At 42.6% G+C, this 19,167-nt stretch overlaps 1 protein-coding gene across 1 annotated transcript in view; it reads left to right on the top strand.

Annotated features, from left to right (window-relative positions):
- PSD1 (phosphatidylserine decarboxylase 1) overlaps window positions 1–19,167 on the top strand; it is a 380,407-nt gene that overhangs the window by 232,614 nt on the left and 128,626 nt on the right. The window contains exon 9 of the mRNA XM_089418442.1: window positions 8,974–9,041. Coding sequence (XP_089274568.1) covers window positions 8,974–9,041 — 68 coding nt within the window. The remainder of the gene's footprint in view (window positions 1–8,973; window positions 9,042–19,167) is intronic.

The following is a 19,167-nucleotide window of genomic DNA, read 5'->3' as shown; positions in this document are numbered from 1 at the left end:
GGTAGCTGATATATTTCTTGGATCCCTCTCATCGAGAGGTGTAGGATTGATCTAAAGATCATCCGATTCCGATAAGTATTCATGGAGTTATGAATTTATTTGTGTTATAAGGCAATTCGTCAAGGTCAACGAACAACCAAATAAACCCCACATGTGCTCAACATTTTAGTATAAAAGGAGATGACTTGATAGTCATTTCTACACAGACTTCTATCTTGATTTCTCTCCACTTGTCTTGGGTTTTAGTGGAAGAGAAATCTAGGAGTGGTAGCCCTAGATGTTGGAGGAATGAGGCTGCCCTAGCCGCAATCAAGAAGAAGAAATACGCTGCCCTAATCTAGAGGACGCAGTCATGAAGAGAAGCCCTAACGATATCAAGAAGGAGCCCTAACCTATACGCTGGTCTCTACGCAAGTCTAGAAGGAGGCCTACAACCCTAGATGCAGATGGAAGGCAGCCCTAACGCAGACCTAAAAGGCTGCCCTAAATGCTGATCTAATCCAGCCCTAAACGCTGGTCTAATTCAGCCCTAACCACAGTCAAACAAGAGAGTCTTAGCCGCAGCATGAAGGGTCAAAGGGATAGCGTGTAGGCTGCCCTAGACAACGTGAAGGGCTGTGTGGACAACAGAGTCTTAGTCGCTGTATAAAGGGTCAAAGGGACAACGTGGAGACTACCCTAGATAGCGTGAAGGGATGTATGGACAGCAGCTTCTCAAGTGAGGTAAGATGCACTCTTTTCAAGGATTGTTGTCGAGCTTAGAGGTGGTTGTTAGCATACTATTGATGCCCTAACTAGTGTTGTAGAACTACAGCAGTGCACCAGCATTCAAGTATAAGTATGAGGATAATTTGATGATGAGAGTGTTGTTTGAAGAATCAGTGTAAGCATGTACAGGTTGGCAAGCATGGCTGGACAACATGGCAAGCATAGCAAGCTGTGATGGGACAATAGTTGTGACATGGCAGCAAAGGTACATGTTGCTGCAAACTCATTGGACAACACAATGATGGGACAACAACATGTTGGGACAACAAGCATAGTGCTGCAAGCACATTGGGACAGCACAATCATTAGGACAACTATGACATTGTGCGGCAGTGGCACAATAGGACAACAACAACAACAAGTACATGATGGCTAGACATAGTGTATGGTACATGGGATAACTGTATGGCATTGCAATAGTATGGTACATGGGATAGCTACAACAACAAGGTGCAACAAGCATAGTGTTGCAAGCATGTTGGGACAACAATATGGTACTTGGTGCAGTAGGTACACAAAGAAGCAATGGTGCAACAAGCACATGGGTGACAACATGATGCAGCAGTGACACAAGGTACAACAATGCAACATAAGGTGCAATAGTATGATGTGTACAACATGGTCATAAGGTCCAGCATTGTGATGATGGGTGCGACATGGTGCAACACAGTGAGATGCAACACGATGATAGGTGAAGGAGTCACCTTGGAGAATCAGTTGAAGCAGCATGTCTTCAACTGATCTCATGTATCATCTTCTCAGAGATGATCTATGCTCTTATCTAGATAAGTCAAATTGTTGACTTTTGTTGTAAATGTACTATCTCTCTCTCTCTCTGCTGAACTATTGAAGAACATATAAGAAGAATTGATCACGGGTTTCCCCACATTGGGGTTTGTCCCTGGCTAGCGCCACATCTTGTGTCCTCTTGTCTTGGCTTGTCTTCAACGATTTATTTTTATGTTCTATTTGCAGTCTACTTTAATGTTGATGTGATTGCTAATTTGGAAAAGATATTGAGCTAAATGTGAAAATTGAAATAAATTGCTCTAAGCATAGAACATACCTAAAATTAACATGGTATCAGAGCTGAGGTGAAGACAATGCCCAAGCAAGAGTGAAGGAGCAATCACCGAACACAGTTGGGTAAGGACGAAAGGATCAATGGATTCCTCATCCCTCTTCAAATTCACCAAGGGTGAAGTCGAAGCAGAGAATATTACCAAAATGGTGCAGCGGAAGTTTCTGATGGCCTACCTAATTATGGGAAGTTCGGATCTAAGGGTGGAAGGAAAGGCAGATGCCTTGTTTGTAATAAGTTTGGCCATTATGCGAAGGAATGTCTGAGGTAGGGACACATCACTTGATGATGATAACAATCATTCCAGGGACATCTTCAATGATTAGTGGAATGACAGGTAATGCAGGTCATCAAGGAAACAACCGACTCTTCAAAGAAAGCAAGGAACCCCAGGTATGAAGAATCAAATGTTGTTTATGATAAGATAAAGAAGCGTTATTGTGTATTGGCCCTCTCCTTCAGATTCTTTTGGAATCTGGCTTATTGATTGTAGTACTTCAAGGCACTTCATCGGATAGGAGGGTGCTCTCTCTAATTTAGTAGAGATGGAAACAATCGTGGGATTATACTTGGAGCCGATGCCACCTATCCCGGAAAGGGTGTAGGGAATGTTACCCCTCAATTGAATGAGGGTAACTCGATTGATTTCCAAGAATCTCTTTTGTGTACCTGATCGTAAGAAGAACTTGGTGACCATTTCGGAAATGGAAGTCAAAGGTTTCAGGGTGGCATTCATCGATGGAAATGTACGTATTCGAAAATGGAAATTTTCATAGATGCTTTTGATTTCAGGGTTGCATCAAATCGTAGGATGGTCCATTGCGGACCATGTCAGTTGACACATCTCAACTATAGCACCGGAGGTCCACTTATTATGGGGCCCTACCCGATGTGAATCAAATGGTGACAGGGATGCCTGAATTCAAAAAGAGCATGAAGGTACATGTTTGAGATGTACCAAAGGAAAATCTTACAAGGGGACCATTCCCCTCATGTAGCACGTCCACAGGTTCGGATCAACTTGAGGGGTTTGAGATTCATGATCAAGAATCTCATGTATGCAGGTGGAAGAAAGCCCTCTATGGCTTGAAGCAAAACACCCTGGGCGTAATATGAGAGGATTGATAACTATCTGATGAAGCTAAGATTCACTAGGAGTGAAGCCGATCCAAACCATTTCTTGAAGGTTGTGGATGATAAACCTCTCATACCGACACCTTGTGAGGACGACCTATTTCTGACAGGTACAAACCCTCTCATTTGCAAAAATAAGAGGGAGTTGGATTCCGGATGTGGAATGGTAAACTGCAAGCCCGTGACTACCTCGAGGATCTTAACTTTTAGAAGTTAAATAGTAGTGATGTCGGACCAGATTTGAGAAATGCCTCTGAGTTTCATAAACTCGTTTGTGTTGATGTTCTTGGTGAACTTCCATCCGGACATATGATTTGCGGTTAGTATGATGAGCTCATATATGGTTGAGCCTCACTGGATTGGTGCCAAGAATCTTCTGAGATATCTTCGGGGTACAATCTCTCATAGATTGAGATACACTGCCAGAAATATGAAGTTGCATGATTATTCGAATTTTGATTGGGTAGGCAGTGTGGAGGATCACAAGAGCACTTCCGAGTGTTGGTTCTCTTTGGTTCAGTTCGATATCCTGGATGAGCAGGATGCAGAAGTCGGTTGCTATAAGCACCGCTGAGACCGAATACATAGCTATGAGTATGATCTCGTGTGTCGCTGCCTTGTAGCTGTTTGTACACATGATGAATTCCACCATGATCCTCTATGACAACTAGGGGGGATTCAATTGTGGAGGAATCCCGTATTCTATGATTGCTCCAGTAGATAGACATTAGATACTACCTTATCTGGGATACAGTACATCGATGAGCGAGGAGGCTCCATCGCATTGAGACTGATGTACAGGTTGCAGATATTTTGTCAAAGCCTCAGGGAAAGGTCAAATTTGTGACCTTCCCGAACGACTTGGAGTTGTGTAGAGACCTTCTTATAAGGGTCCTGCATGTTGCATGCATTGAGCTCTGGGAGCTTCGGGGGGCTTGGGGTACTTACTGGAGCAACATGCGACCATAGGGCGACTCACCCTCCCTTAATGGTGTGCTGTGTACAGGGTGAATGGCTCAGCTTTCCCCTGTGATACCCTGAGGCGACTTAGGGACAGGATGAATGGTTCTCCTGTTGAGGCATCTGACCCATGTAGTCTGGGACTCATGGGAAGTACCTTTCATCTGGCCAATGAGCAGGGAAATGGGGTTAGGGACCATAGTAGTACTATTGATGGACGCATCGTTGTATCTACCATACTCCCTATGCTAGGATGACCTCCATTGATCTGGGATCAGTATGAGTGGTTTGAGACACTCTCTTGTGATATTGATCTGGGATCAATAAAACTGACTTCGGGTGAGTAGAGAATTGTATGAGACATTCTTGATCAATTCTTCTTCTTCATGGTTCAACAGAGCAGAGCAGTGCATGGCACTGATGGCAAAGTCAGTACAATCAAACATATGGATCAACGGATGGAGTTCTCCCTAGTTGAGAGAGAGTGTTAAAATTGGCAACTAGGGCCAAACTCCATGTGGGCCATCTTATTTATAGCAGCTGATACTTTTCTTCGATCCTTCTCATCGAAAGGTGTAGGATTGATCTAAAGATCATCTGATTCCGATAAGTATTCATGGAGTTATGAATTTATTTGTGTTATAAGACAATTCGTCAAGGTCGGCCAACAACCAAATAAACTGCACAAGTGATCAACATCTTAGTATAAAAGGAGATGACTTGATAGTCATTTCTACACACACTTCTATCATGATTTCTCTCCACTTGCCTTAGGTTTTAGTGGAAGAAAAATCTAGGAGTGGTAGCCCTAGACGTTGGAGGAATGAGGCTGCTCTAATCTAGAGGACACAGTCATGAAGAGAAGCCCTAACGATATCAAGGAGTGAGTCCTAACCTATACGCTAGTCTCTATGCAAGTCTAGAAGGACGCCTACAACCCTAGATGCAGATGGAAGGCAACGCTAACGCGGACCTAAAAGACTGCCCTAAACGCTGATCTAATCCAGCCCTAAACGCTGGTCTAATTCAGCTCTAACCGGAGTCAAACAAGAGAGTATTAGCCGCAACATGAAGGGTCAAAGGGACAACGTGTAGGTTGCACTAGACAACGTGAAGGGGTGTGTGGACAACAGAGTCTTAGTCGCTGTATAAAGGGTCAAAGGCACAGCGTGGAGGTTGCCCTAGACAACGTGAAGGGATGTATGGACAACAACTTCTCAAGGGAGGTAAGCCACACTCTTTTCAAGGACTGTTGCTGAGTTTAGAGGTGGTTGTTAGGGTACTATTGATGCCCTAACCAGAGTTGCAGAGCTACAACAATGCATCAGCATTCAAGTATAAGTATGAGGATAATTTGATGATGAGAGTGTTGTTAGAAGAATCAGTGTAAGCATGTACAACTTGGCAAGCATCGCTGGACAGCATGGCAAGCATAGCAAGCTGTGATAGGACAGCAGTTGTGACATGGCAGCAAAGGTACATGGTGCTGCAAACTCATTGGACAGCACAATGATGGGACAACAGCATGTTGGGACAGCAAGCATAGTGCTGCAAGCACATTGGGACAGCACAATGATTAGGACAGCTATGACATTGTGCAGCAGTGGCACAATAGGACAACAACAACAGCAAGTACATGGTGACTATACATAGTGGCATGGTACATGGGATAACTGTATGGTGCTGCAATAGTATGGTACATGGGACAGCTACAACAACAAGGTGCAGCAAGCATAGTGCTGCAAGCACATTGAGACAACAATATGGTACTTGGTGCAGCAAGTACACAAAGAAGCAATGGTGCAGCAAGCACATGGGTGACAGCATGGTGCAACAGTGACACAAGGTACAACAGTGCTAAACACTGGGAGAGTAGTGCAGCATAAGGTGCAGCAGTATGATGTGTACAACATGGTCATAAGATCCAACATTGTGATGATGGGTGCAGCATGGTGCAGCACGGTGGGTTCCACATGAAGACGAGATGCAGCACGATGATAGGTGAAGGAGTCACCTTGGAGAATCAGTTGAAGCAGCATGTCTTCAACTGATCTCATGTATCATTTTCTTAGAGATGATCTATGCTCTTTTCTAGATAAGTCAAAGTGTTGACTTCTGTTGTAAATGTACTATCTCTCTCTCTCTCTCTCTCTGCTGAACTATTGAAGAACATATAAGAAGAATTGATCAAGGGTTTCCCCACATTTGGGTTTGTCCTTGGCTAGCGCCACATCTTGTGTCCTATTGTCTTGGCTTGTCTTCAGCGATTTATGTTTATGATCTATCTGCAGTCTACTTTTATGTTGATGTGATTGCTAATCTGGAAAAGATATTGAGCTAATTGTGAAAATTGAAATAAATTGCTCTAAGCATAGAACATAGCTAAAATTAACACAAACCTAGTTACACTTTTCAACATGGGTAAGGCTGATCCAGTCATCTTTATGTCAGAGCTGTTACCCCTTAGTTTATCTGGGGTACCTATAGTCAATTTTGATGAACATAGCAGTTTGTGGCATGACATTGCCTTCTTCTATGGTTTGGTTGCATTCTGGTTTTTGAGCACTTTCATGTTTTCGTTGGAAATACTGAGATGGGGGTGAATCAATATTTCTTTTAATTGATTAATTATGCCAGTTAAGGTTTTTATCACAGAATGATCGAAAAACCAAGATGTAGAACAAGAAAGAAATAAATTTTATTAATCAAATGGTGAGGACTCCAACCCTCTTACAGTAGATCAGGCTCCAACCCGTTAAAGAAATTGGTTTCTTTTAAGGCACCAACCTTGAGTGAGGACTCCAATCCTCACTTCCAGTCCAAGCTCCAACTTGGTCAAAATTTGAGGACTCCAATCCTCTTCAACCACTTAAGCTCCAGCTTGGTCAATAAAACTTCAAAAATAAACTTACTTCAAAAGAGCTCCAAAACAATCTTCAAATGCCTCTTCAATATGCTTCAGGATTTCAGTCAATATTGCTTCAACACAGGTGCTTCAATGATGACTTTTCCACTGATCAAACAAGTCTCCAAGATCTGCTTAGAAAATCTTTAATGGTGATTCAAGGATGAATGCTACTTACACTCCACAGGTCTGAATGTCTGTTCATAAGCCCACGTCCAAATCTGATCAAGCCTGAGATCACTGTCTGAGATTATGCCACAGGCACAGGTCCGAGGTTTGTTACAGTCACAGGTCTGAATTACAGGTGCCAAGGTGCCACAGGTCCAAGATTATGCCACAGGCACAGGTCCGAGTTCTTCTGTCACAGGTCCGAGGTTTGTCAGTCACAGGTCTGAATAACAGGTGCTATGGTGCCACAGGTCCGAGCTTTTACGGTGCCACAGGTCCGAGCATTACAGGCTTCTGGTCCGAGCTGAAAGGAGGTCATAAATCTGAGATTATAGCTCTGTTCAAGGGGCCAAATAGGTCTGTAAAGGTAGAAGAAGTTCACTCCACAAGTAGTCCTTCACAAAGCAGAGACATAGTCCAAGATCCAACCATATAAAAATTGCCAAGAAACCATAAATTATAATATTAGCCCAACAGAAAAATCCCAACAATCTTCGTCTCCTATTTCCTTGGTTCACGAGTTATGAACCCTTTTTTTCTGCTTCTGCACTTCTTATATATCTATGAGCCGAGTTGGATGAGTAGAATGAGGAGTCCAACTTTGTATTTATACTTGTTTTGACCTATTGTGAAAAAACATGTCCCTTGGAGGAGGATCTGACTTGCACATGTAGGCCTTATGTTGGCTGGCTTCAAAAATATAATTTTTCCAACTTGTAAATTCATTTTCTCTCAAACTATGAGGAGTTAAGAGACAAGTAAATGCTCGTTGGAAAGGGTTTGATGTCCTCTACGAGCCTATGACATCATTTCCTTGAGCTGGTGTTTCCTTTGACATCAATAACAATTTTTCTTCCAACATTTTTCCAAGGAAGTTCACGTTGTTTGAGGCACTTCATGCCTCCTGAGGCAGTTTTGGGGCTGTGTGGACACTTGGCCACTTCCAATGCATGCCACATGGAAGTTGTTGTAGTGCTGTCTCTACTGGTCACCTTTGAGCAGATTTGTATTTATTTTGAGGGCCAATCTTTACACATGGAAGCCATGCAGTTTTATTGCAGTTTTTGGTGACTTGGAAGGGCTATTGGATGATGTGTCACTCTCTTGCAGTTTTCGGTGACTTGGAAAGGCTATTGGATGATGTGTCACTCTCTTGGTTGATTCATCTACCGCATCTAACCTCTTGCCCTAATACATAAACAATAAATGGCCGACTTAAGATGGTTTCTTTTTAAATTCATCTTGTTGATCAATTCTCTTTGATTCCATAAGCCCTTGAAGGATATTGGTGCTGATCTTTATGCACCTCCATCACTTTTCCTTCTCTCTTTTATAAAATCCCAAAAATCTAAGAAATGTTTTGTGAAGGCTATGTTCAACATGAACTTTTAGGATCCTAATAGGGGAGCCCCCTTTGAAGTCGACGGAGAGCTGGCCTAAGAAGGTGAAGGTAGGTTGCTGAGGTGGCAGTGGGTGACCTATCAAGGTTCCACTCGGATTGGATGGTGTGGGTTAGAGCTTTTACCATTTCTAACGATCAAGTTGAGTGGTAACATTTTTGGCACTGTTGTCGGGGATAATGCTCAATTAACCTGGCATGTCAATGATGATTTAGTGAGTGTGTTTTTCAACAATAGTGAGTTCTCACATTACAAACCATACAAACATCCCGAAAAGCATACAGAACAGAATACAGTAACATGGCTGGCAGGCCCACATTCCATCTAACACATAGGATCCGATACATTTATTTCTAATGAAAATTTGATGGACAGTCTACATGCATATCTTATATTATTAGCACATTTACAGTTTCCAATATCATGACCTAGGAAACTCATCTAGTAAGGCTGAATTATAGTTTATTTAGCTTCTATACTGGTTTTGTGTATTGTTTTTTCTTAACTTCACTCCAAATTTGCTAAGTTATTTTATGCTGTTGTTTGTGTTCTTGCAGGCCGCCTGTTCCCTGTGAATGAGCGTGCTGCACGGACCATCAGAAACCTACATGTTGAGAATGAGCGAGTATGTCCCAGCTTTTCAAGTTCATCATTCTTATGTTTTTTCTGTTCTAATATGAAACTATTTTGTACAGTATATTTTCACCCAAGTTGATGTGTAGGATCATACACCAATAGTGATTTGTTGGGTAGAATAAAGTTATTATATGATACCTAATATGACATTAAACATGTGCATGCTTCCATTTGTAGTCGCACATTGATTTCATTAACATTTGGCTGGTTGTGTTAGTATTGATATTCTACCAGAACAATTGTGGTAGCTGTAAACTATGTTGTTAATATTCATTTTGTGAGACAAATTATGTTATCGTAATGTGAAAAACTATCAAACTGTGTTCCCAAATCTGGTTTACATTACTTGGTGAAGGAAAATTTCTACTTTTGAGCTTGTGGTAGCCCTTGTTACTCATTTCTCAATGATAATATGTCATGTGCCTCTACCATCTGCATCAGCCACATACCTCTCACCATCCGACATTTCCACTTGATGAAGGTGGTCTGCTATTTGAAAAGTACTTCGATAATTTTGCAATCAGGTGATTATACTTGTTTGTTTTGGGCATTTAGTAATGGATAAAGGGGTGATCTGAAAGATTGGCCGATCTTGACTATAAATTTGCTCTCACCTTACTGGGGGGGTTAATCTTTAGCCCTAGTCTAGTGTGACCTCTCTTAAGACCTTAGGGTTATAGGAGGGGCAGTACTTGGAAAGCCTGGATTGAGATAGTGTGCTCATCTTCACCTACATCATACTTGACACTTCGCTTGCCACATTGGAAGCCCCTTTATACCACCTCCATTCTTCGGGTCTAACTTGTCATTGGTTCATTGAGATTTGGCACCCTTATGTCCACACTCCTTGAGTAGGACTGGGAAACCTTACACTGGAGGTTGATGCAACTAAAAGAATGGGAAAGCATAATATGACCACAATAAAAGAAAAAGAAGAAATCAAAATGCAAAAGATGCTCGTGGCATAAGTTAGCACGTGGGGAAAAGCCTAGCATGAGCTCTACCCTCGTCATTAGCCATCACCCGATTCTTGAGCACTTGATGCTCCATTACATCAAAAGGAACCCTTGCATGTCTCAACCTTGATGAATGATGAACTGTCTCATGTTAAAGGGTAATATAAAATGCTACATCTTAAAGAGCAAGCTCTAACCCTTGAGCTATGCATCGTAATACAAACTTTTATAAAAAAGAAGTAAAAGGCACACTATAGGTGTGCAAAAAGCCAACCCAAGCAGGGCAACTCATGCCTCCACGATTGCTCCCTTAATTTACATCAATACACTGAAGATGTGGACTGGCCATTACCTGGTCCCCTTGACCATGACACTTGGCCATGAAACCTTTGCCCCCTCCATTGTCACTCATTTACACTAACACCTATGAGGGGTTGACATTGGATATTCCACCTCCCCTTTGGGGCTGGAAGCACTTAATAGGGTTGGCCATTAGTTACCTCTATCAAGGTAGGTAACAACTTTACAGTGTTGGAAAATGTATCTAGGTCCGTCTTCATTTAATGTATTTGAGTCATCTTGTAATGTACTTGTCAAAAGAATAAAGGTTTTATTATTATTATTATTATTGTGAGTTATTAAACCATGGGTTTCATACTTGGGTCACCATGTTTTAGATCAAAGTCCCCATTGAGGACTTCTAGGATTTATTTTGAGTCAATAGAGTCATTGTACTTTTAAAGAAACCCTTCTTGGGCTTTTGAATCATGTAAAAAGGTTAAGTATTGAGTCAAATGTAATTTATGTATCCTCCACATCAAGTCGGCCTAGAAGAGATCAAGTGGGCCTAAGGAGATCAATTTGACCTCCCTTTGTTAAATTTTAGGTATGTTCTATGCTTAGAACAATTTATTTCAATTTTCACAGTTAGCTCAATATCTTTTCCAGATTAGCAATCACATCAGCATTAAAGTAAACTGCAGATAGAACATAAACATAAATCACAGAAGACAAGCCAAGCCAAGAGGACACAAAATGTGGCGCTAGCCAGGGACAAACCCCAATGTGGGGAAACCCTTGATCAATTCTTCTTATATGTTCTTCAATAGTTCAGCAGAGCGAGAGAGAGAGAGAGAGGGAGAGAGAGATAGTACATTTACAATAGAAGTCAACACTTTGACTTATCTAGATAAGAGCATAGATCATCTCGAAGAAGATGATACATGAGATCAGCTGAACTTTGAAGACATGCTACTTCAATTGATTCTCCAAGGTGACTCCTTCACCTATCATTGTACTGCACCTCGTCATCATGCTGCACGGTGCATCTCGCCGTGCTGCACCCATCATCACTAGGCTGCATCTCATCATGCTTCACCTGACCGTGCTGCACCCATCATCACTATGCTGCATCTCATCATGCTTCACTAATCATGACTGTACCCATCACTATACTGCATCATGTGCTATTGCTGCACCATGTTGTCATATTGTCCTATGTGCTTGCTGCACCTTGCTTGCTTGTTGTCCCTTGCATGCTTGTTGTACCTTGCATGCTTATTGTCCCTTGCATCCTTGTTGTACCTTGCATGCTTGCTGTACTGCTGTTGTGATGGTGACTGGTTAGGGCACCTCAAACTGTTGCAACAACCCTCAAACAATCACCCAAACAATCCTTAATCTCAGTAGCCTTCCCTAGTGTGAACCTTCTGCCTTCACGCTGAAGAGTAGGGCATAACATGACTCCAAAAATTGCCCACGCTGCCCCTTGTTGTGGTGGTATGGCCTGCGGCCTACGACACAGCCTTGTTGTAGCTTTACGACCCACATATCAACCCCAAAACAGGCCTCCTCTACTTCGGCCCTCAAGGAAGGTACCTTGGCCCTTTCTAACAGCAATTCGGTCTTCATAAAATGACCCTAAAACATCCCATGTTGTTCTGTCCCTCTTGCTGGTTAGGGCAACCTAGCACTGCGGTTAGGGTCACTCTAAAACACCAGCTTGTGGCACTTGTTTGGACAACGACTAGGGCTTGTAGAGGCCTCCTCTAAACTGCGTTGTGGGAGACTCCTTTATAGCGTTGAGGCTTCTCCTTCAAGACAACTTTAGGCCTCTTCCAGAATAGTGTTAGGCCTCTTCTAGGACATCATTAGGCCTCTTCAAAACGGGCCTCTATACCCACGCTGTTTAGCTCTCCTCTGTTGCGGCAAAGACTGAGTTCCCTTGCCTCTAGCTTAGGGCTATCTTCTTTACTACATGACTGCGTCTTCTTGGTTAGGGCAGACTACGGCTAGACCTCCTTTAGGGTTGCGGCTAGGGCATCCTCCTCCTAGATTTCTCTTCCACTAAAACCCAAGACAAGTGGAGAGAAATCAAGATAGAAGTGTGTGTGAGAAATGACTCTGTAGTCATCTCCTTTTATACTAAAACGTTGAGCACATGTGGGGTTTATTTGGTTGTTGGCCGACCTTGACGAGTTGTCTTGTAGCACAAATAAATTCATAAATCCATGAATACTTATCGGAATCAGATGATCTTTTGATCAATCCTACACCTCTCGATGAGAGGGATCCAAGAAAAATATTAGCTACCATAAATAAGATGACCCACATGGAGTTTGGCCCTAGTTGCCAATTTTAACATTCCCTCTCAACTAGGGAGAACTCCATCCGCTGATCCATATGTCCGACTGTACTATCTCTGGCATCAGTGCCCTGCACTTCCCTACTCTGCTCTGCTATGCTGAACCATGAAGAAGAAGAATTGATCGAGAATGTCTCATACCATTCTCTACTGCCCCGAAGTCAGTTTTATTGATCCTAGATCAATATCACAAGAGAGTGTCTCAAACCACTCATACTGATCCCAGATCAGTTTCATTGATCCCAGTTCAATGGAGGTCATCCTAGCATAGGAAGTACGGTAGATACAACGATGCGTCCATCGATAGTACTACTATGGTCCCTAACCCCATTTCCCTGCTCATTGGCCAGATGAGAGGTACTTCCTATGAGTCCCAGAGTGTATGGTAGGATGCCTCGACAGGATAACCATTCATCTTGCCCATAAGTCGCCTCGGGGTATCACAGGGGAAGGCTGAGCCATTCACCCTGTACACAGCGCACCATTAGTGGAGGGTGAGTCGTCTTGTGGTCGCGTGTTGCTCCAGTAAGTACTCCAAGCCCCATGGAGCTCCCAGAGCTCAATGCATGCAACATGCAGGACCCCTATAAGAAGGTCTCTCAACGAGTCCAAGTCGTTCGGGAAAGTCACAGATTTGTACATCAGTCTCAATGCGATGGAGCCTCCTCGCTCATCGATGTACGATATCCCAAATAAGGTAGTATCTGATGTCTATCTGCTGGAGTAATCATCGAATACGGGATTCCTCAACAATCGAATCCCCCCCTGGTTGTCACAGAAGACCATGGTGGTATCCATCATTTGTAAAAACAACTCACTAAGGAGTTTCCACAACCAAGCAGCTTCACACAAGATCAAACTCGTAGCTATCTATTCTGTCTCAGCAGTGCTCAAAGCAACCGTCTTTTGCTTTCTGCTCATCCAGGATATCGAACAGAACCCAAAGAGAATCAACACTTAGAAGTGCTCTTGAGATCCTCCACAATGCCTGCCTAGTCAACGTTCGAACAGTCATTTCTGGCAGTGTATCTCAATCCATGAGAGATTGTGCCCCGAAGATATCTCAGAAGATTCTTGGCACCAATCCAGTGAGGCTCAACCATATATGAGCTCATCATACTAATTGGAAATCATATGTCCGGACGGAAGTTCACCAAGAACATCAACGCGAACGAGTTTATGAAACTCAGAGGCATTTCTCAAATTTGGTCCGACATCACTACTATTTAAGTTCCGAAAGTTAAGATCCTTGAGCTAGTCACGGGCTTGCAGTTTACCACTCCACATCTGGAATTCAACTCCCTCTTACTTTTGCAAATGAGAGGGTTTGTGCCTGTCAGAAATAGGTCGTCCTCAGAAGGTGCCGGTATGAGAGGTCTATCATCCACAACCTTCAAGCAATGCTCTGGATCGGCTTCACTCCTAGTGAATCTCAGCTTCATCAGACAACTATCAATCCTCTCATATTACGCCCAGGGTGTTTTGCCTCAAGCCATAGAGGGCTTTCTTCCGCTTGCATACATGAGATTCCTGATCATGAATCTCAAATCCCTCAGGGTGTTTCGAACCTATGGACTTGCTACATGAGGGGAATGGTCCCCTTGTAAGATTTTCCTTCAGTAGATCTCAGACATGTACTTTCATGCTCTTTTGAATTCAGGCATCCCTGTCACCATCTGACTCACATTGGGTAGGGCCCCATAATAAGTAGACCTCCGGTGCTATAGTTGAGATGTGTCAACTAACATGGTCTGCAATGGACCATCCTGCAATTTGATACAAATTGCCAACCCTGAACCCATGAGTAAAAGCATCTATGAAAATCTCATTTTCAAATATGTACCTTTCCATGGATGAATGCCACCCTGAAAACTTTGACTTCCATTGCCGAAATGGACACCAGGTTCTTCTAGCGATCAGGTACACAAAAGAGATTCTTGTAAATGAATTGAGTTACCCTCATGCAATTGAGGGGTAACATTCTTAACACCCTTTCCGGGATAGGTGGCATCGGCTCCAAGTATAATCCCACGATTGTTTCCATCTCTACTAAATTAGAGAGAGTACCCTTCTATCCGATGAAGTGCCTTGAAGCACTACAATCAATAAGCCAGATTCCCAAAGAATCTAAAGGAGAGGGCCAATACAAGATAATGCTTCTTTATCTTATCAAAAACAATATTTGATTCTTCATACCTGGGTTTCCTTGCTTTCTTTGAAGAGTCGGTTGTTTCCTTGATGACCTGCATTACCTGTCATTCCTTTGATCATTGAAGATGTCCCTGGAATGATTGTTATCATCATCAAGTGATGTGTCCCTGCCATTCAGACACTCCTTCGCATAATGGCCGAACTTATTTACAAACAAGGCATCTGCCTTTCCTTCCACCCTTAGATCCGGACTTCCCAATGAAGTGATCTTTAGGTAGGCCATCAGAAGTTTCTGCTGCGCCATTCTGATAATATTCTCTGCTTTGATTTCACCCTTGGTGAATTTGAAGAGGGATGAGGAATCCATTGATCCTTTTGTCCTTTCCCAACTGTCTTCAGTGATTTCTCTTTCACTCTTGCTTGGGCATTGTCTTCACCTCAACTTTGATCCCATGTTAAATTTTAGGTATGTTCTATGCTTAGAGCAATTTATTTCAATTTTCATAGTTAGCTCAATATCTTTTCCAGATTAGCAATCACATCAGCATTAAAGGAAACTGTAGATAGAACATAAACATAAATTGTAGAAGACAAGCCAAGACAAGAGGACACAAGATGTGGTGCTAGCCAGGGACAAACCCCAATGTGGGGAAACCCTTGATCAATTCTTCTTATATGTTATATGTTCTTCAATAGTTCAGCAGAGAGCGAGAGAGAGAGAGAGAGAGAGAGAGAGAGAGAGAGAGATAGTACATTTACAATAGAAGTCAACACTTTGACTTATCTAGATAAGAGCATAGATCATCTCGAAGAAGATGATACATGAGATCAATTGAAGACATGTTGCTTTAGCTGATTCTCCAAGGTGACTTCTTCACCTATCATTGTGTTGCACCTCGTCATCATGCTGCACCCATCATCACTATGCTGCATCTCATCATGCTTCACCAAGCATGACTGTACCCATCATTACTGCATCATGTGCCATTGCTGCATGATGTTGTCATATTGTCTTGTGTGCTTGCTGCACCTTGCTTGCTTGTTATCCCTTGCATGCTTACTGTCCCTTGCATGCTTGGTGTACTGCTGTTGTGATGGTGACTGGTTAGGGCACCTCAGACTGCTGCAACAACCCTCAAACAGTGACCCAAACAATCCTTAATCTCAACAGCCTTCCCTAGTGTGAACCTTTTGCCTTCACGCTGAAGAGTAGGGCATAACATGACTCCAAAAATAGACCACACTGTCCCTTGTTGTGGTGGTATGGCCTGCGGCCTACGACACAGCCTTGCTGTAGCTTTACGCCCCACATATCAACCCCAAAACAGGCCTCCTCTACCTTGACTTTCAAGGAAGGTACCTCGACCCTTTCTAACAACAATTCAGTCTTCATAAAATGACCCTAAAACAATGTACGCTATTTTGTCGCTCTTGCTGGTTAGGGAAACCTAGGATTGCAGTTAGGGTCACTCTAAAACACCAGCTTGTGGCAATTATTTGGACAACGACGAGGGCTTGTACAGGCCTCCTCTAAACTGCATTGTGGGAGCCTCCTTTACAGCGTTGAGGCTTCTCCTTCAAGACAATGTTAGGCCTCTTCTAGAACAATGTGAGACCTCTTCTAGGACAGTGTTAGGCCTCTTCAAAACAAGCCTCTATACCCTTGCCTCTAGCTTAGGGCTATCTCCTTTATTACATGACTACATCTTCTTGGTTAGGGCAGACTGCGGCTAGACATCCTTTAGGACTGTGGCTAGGGAATCCTCCTCCTAGATTTCTCTTCCACTAAAACCCAAGACAAGTGGAGAGAAATCAAGATAGAAGTGTGTGTGAGAAATGACTCTCAAGTCATCTCGTTTTACACTAAAACGTTGAGCACATGTGGGGTTTATTTGGTTGCTGGCTGACCTTGACGAATTGTCTTATAACACAAATAAATTCATCCCTCCATGAATACTTATCGGAATCGGATGGTCTTTAGATCAATCCTACACCTCTCGATGAGAGGGATCCAATAAAAATATCAACTGTCATAAATAAGATGACTCACATGGAGTTTGGCCCTAGTTGCCAATTTTAACACCCTTGAAGCCTATAAATGGAAGCAAGTTGAATTCATTTGGAGCACTATCATCTCAAGCAAGTTTGATATCTCTAAGGAAGTTGGGAAGTGCGAATTACGAAGCTGGGAAGCCAAAGGAAGTGCGAACTGGGTGGAGTCTAAGGAGGAGAAGAAAAACGAAATTTTGGTGCCTCTCTTTGTGTCGTCCTTAGATTGGTGTTGATTTTTGGTAGCATCAGATGTGCTCTAGCCTTGAAATTTGGAGGAGAGGCTAAGGCACATGAGATCTCCAAGACCTAGAAATCATTTTGAGAAATTCCACCTGGATAAGGTTACTAAAATAATTTATATTTTTAATGGGTTCCTAAGTCTAAACTTAGGAAAATAAAAATATTAATGGGTATAAATAAAGATAAGGGTGAGAAGCTTCTAAGAGACGAGGATCAAGTCTGTTTTAATTTTAGCTGTTGATTAGAGACTTAATCTCGGCTATTGATTCATCAACAAGAAAAGTATAAGAGAAGACTTGAGGATCTTTTAGAGACACATCGGTAGATACTCAGTATCTCAAGGAAAATCGATTTTCAAGTAAAGGAGATCGATTTTAGAGGGAGAGTTGCAGGGTGGAGGAAGAGGAGGGCATCAATAGCAGGCAGTGACTAAGGGGGAGGTGATGTAAGGACAGTGGGAGACAACGTAGAGAGAGATGCAGTCCAGAGGAGAGACGTAGCCCTCACGCAGGCTGACGTAGAGGGACATAGAGCCACGCTAAGTGGCGCAGGGTCTCCAAAGGGTCAGAAAGTCTAAAAGGGAAAGTCTCAGGTGTTTTCTTTCAGTTTCTCTGTAAAATCATTCCTTGTAAAAGCAATTGTTGCTGAAGATTAATAAAGCCCTCATCTGCTGCACCGGTTTTCCCGCATTGGGTTTTTCCGGGGACAATTGTCCAAAAACAACTGTGTTGATGTGATTGGTTCTTGTGCATGTATTTTTCTCTGGGTAATTGTGTGATAACTGCAGTATAATTTATTTTAATATTTGCTGAAGGGATTTTGTTAATAACTTATTGTGAATAATAAGTGGGTGAAATAAATCAGTTGCTGCAGTAGAATTTCAGTTTAGAATTTTTCACATGGTATCAGAGTAGAGATCCGACAACAGGAGTGGAAAATCAACTATGGGTCAAGAGCATGATGAAGAGGCATCCACTCAAGGGGACTCCCGCAGATTTCCAGAAGAATGCACAAGGGACATGAATTATGATTATTCTATGTTAGCTTCCAAATTGGAAGAAGAAGTCGCTTGCTTAGCAAGCTCTGCCTCTTATGAGGTTTGGTATATAGACAGTGGAGCTTCCTGGCATATGATAGGAATTCAAGAATGTTTTTCAGATTATCAGGAAGAAAGAATGAATTTTCAGATCACGATGGGAAATAAGGCAAGGTGTACTCCAGTAGGAAGAGGTATTGTAGTCTTTCAAACTGAAGTAGAGAGTGGCTTTGAGTAACCAATGCGCTGCATGTGCCAAGATTGGGGATGAACTTACTCTCCGTATCTCAACTTCAAAACAAGGGCTATGACGTTTTTTTCATTAAAGAGAAAGTATATGTCAAACACCTGAGTTGGAAAAAGAAGGGCCAGGTTGGAATAAGAAGTAACAAATTGTACAGGTTGCAGTGAGAATCACCAATGGCACTGATAGGCAGTAATGGAGACAAAAATTTGAATGAACTATGGCATAGGAGGATGGGACACTTACACCATGGGGCTCTGAGAATTCTCAGGAAAACAGTATCAGGAGTTCTAGAACTAAGTATCGAACGAGATGATGTATGCAGAGGGTGCGCTCTGGGCAAGTATGCCAAAGCAACGTTTTCCAGAAGTAACAATAGGGCTAAGAGTGTGCTAGGATTGATACACTCAGACATCTGCGGACTAATGTCCACAAAAGCTCTTAGTGGTGCCGAATACTTCGTCACCTTCATCGATGACCATTCCTGATAGCCTTGGATCTACTTTTGAAAACCAAGGATGATGTTTTTGGTCGATTCAAAGAGTTCAAGGCTCTAGTGGAGAATCTAACAGGAAAGAAGATAAAAGTGTTGCGTTCAGACAATGGTGGAGAGTATGTTGACAAGGACTTCACTGATTTTTGTGCTAAGGAAGGCATTAGAAGAGAGTGGACAACTCCCTACAACCCGGAGCAGAATGGAGTAGTAGAAAGGAAAAACAGGACTATTGTGGAAGCAGCTAGGCAAATGTTGTATGATCAGGATATGCCTAAATTCCTGTGGGCAGAAGCATG

The sequence above is a fragment of the Pinus tabuliformis genome, chromosome 6, assembly GCF_031772625.1.
Source record: "Pinus tabuliformis cultivar Carrire ecotype Pingquan chromosome 6, CPIR1, whole genome shotgun sequence".
Lineage (NCBI taxonomy): Eukaryota > Viridiplantae > Streptophyta > Pinopsida > Pinales > Pinaceae > Pinus > Pinus tabuliformis.
Note: the sequence above shows the minus strand (reverse complement) of the source record. Positions and strands in the feature narration are given on the sequence as shown.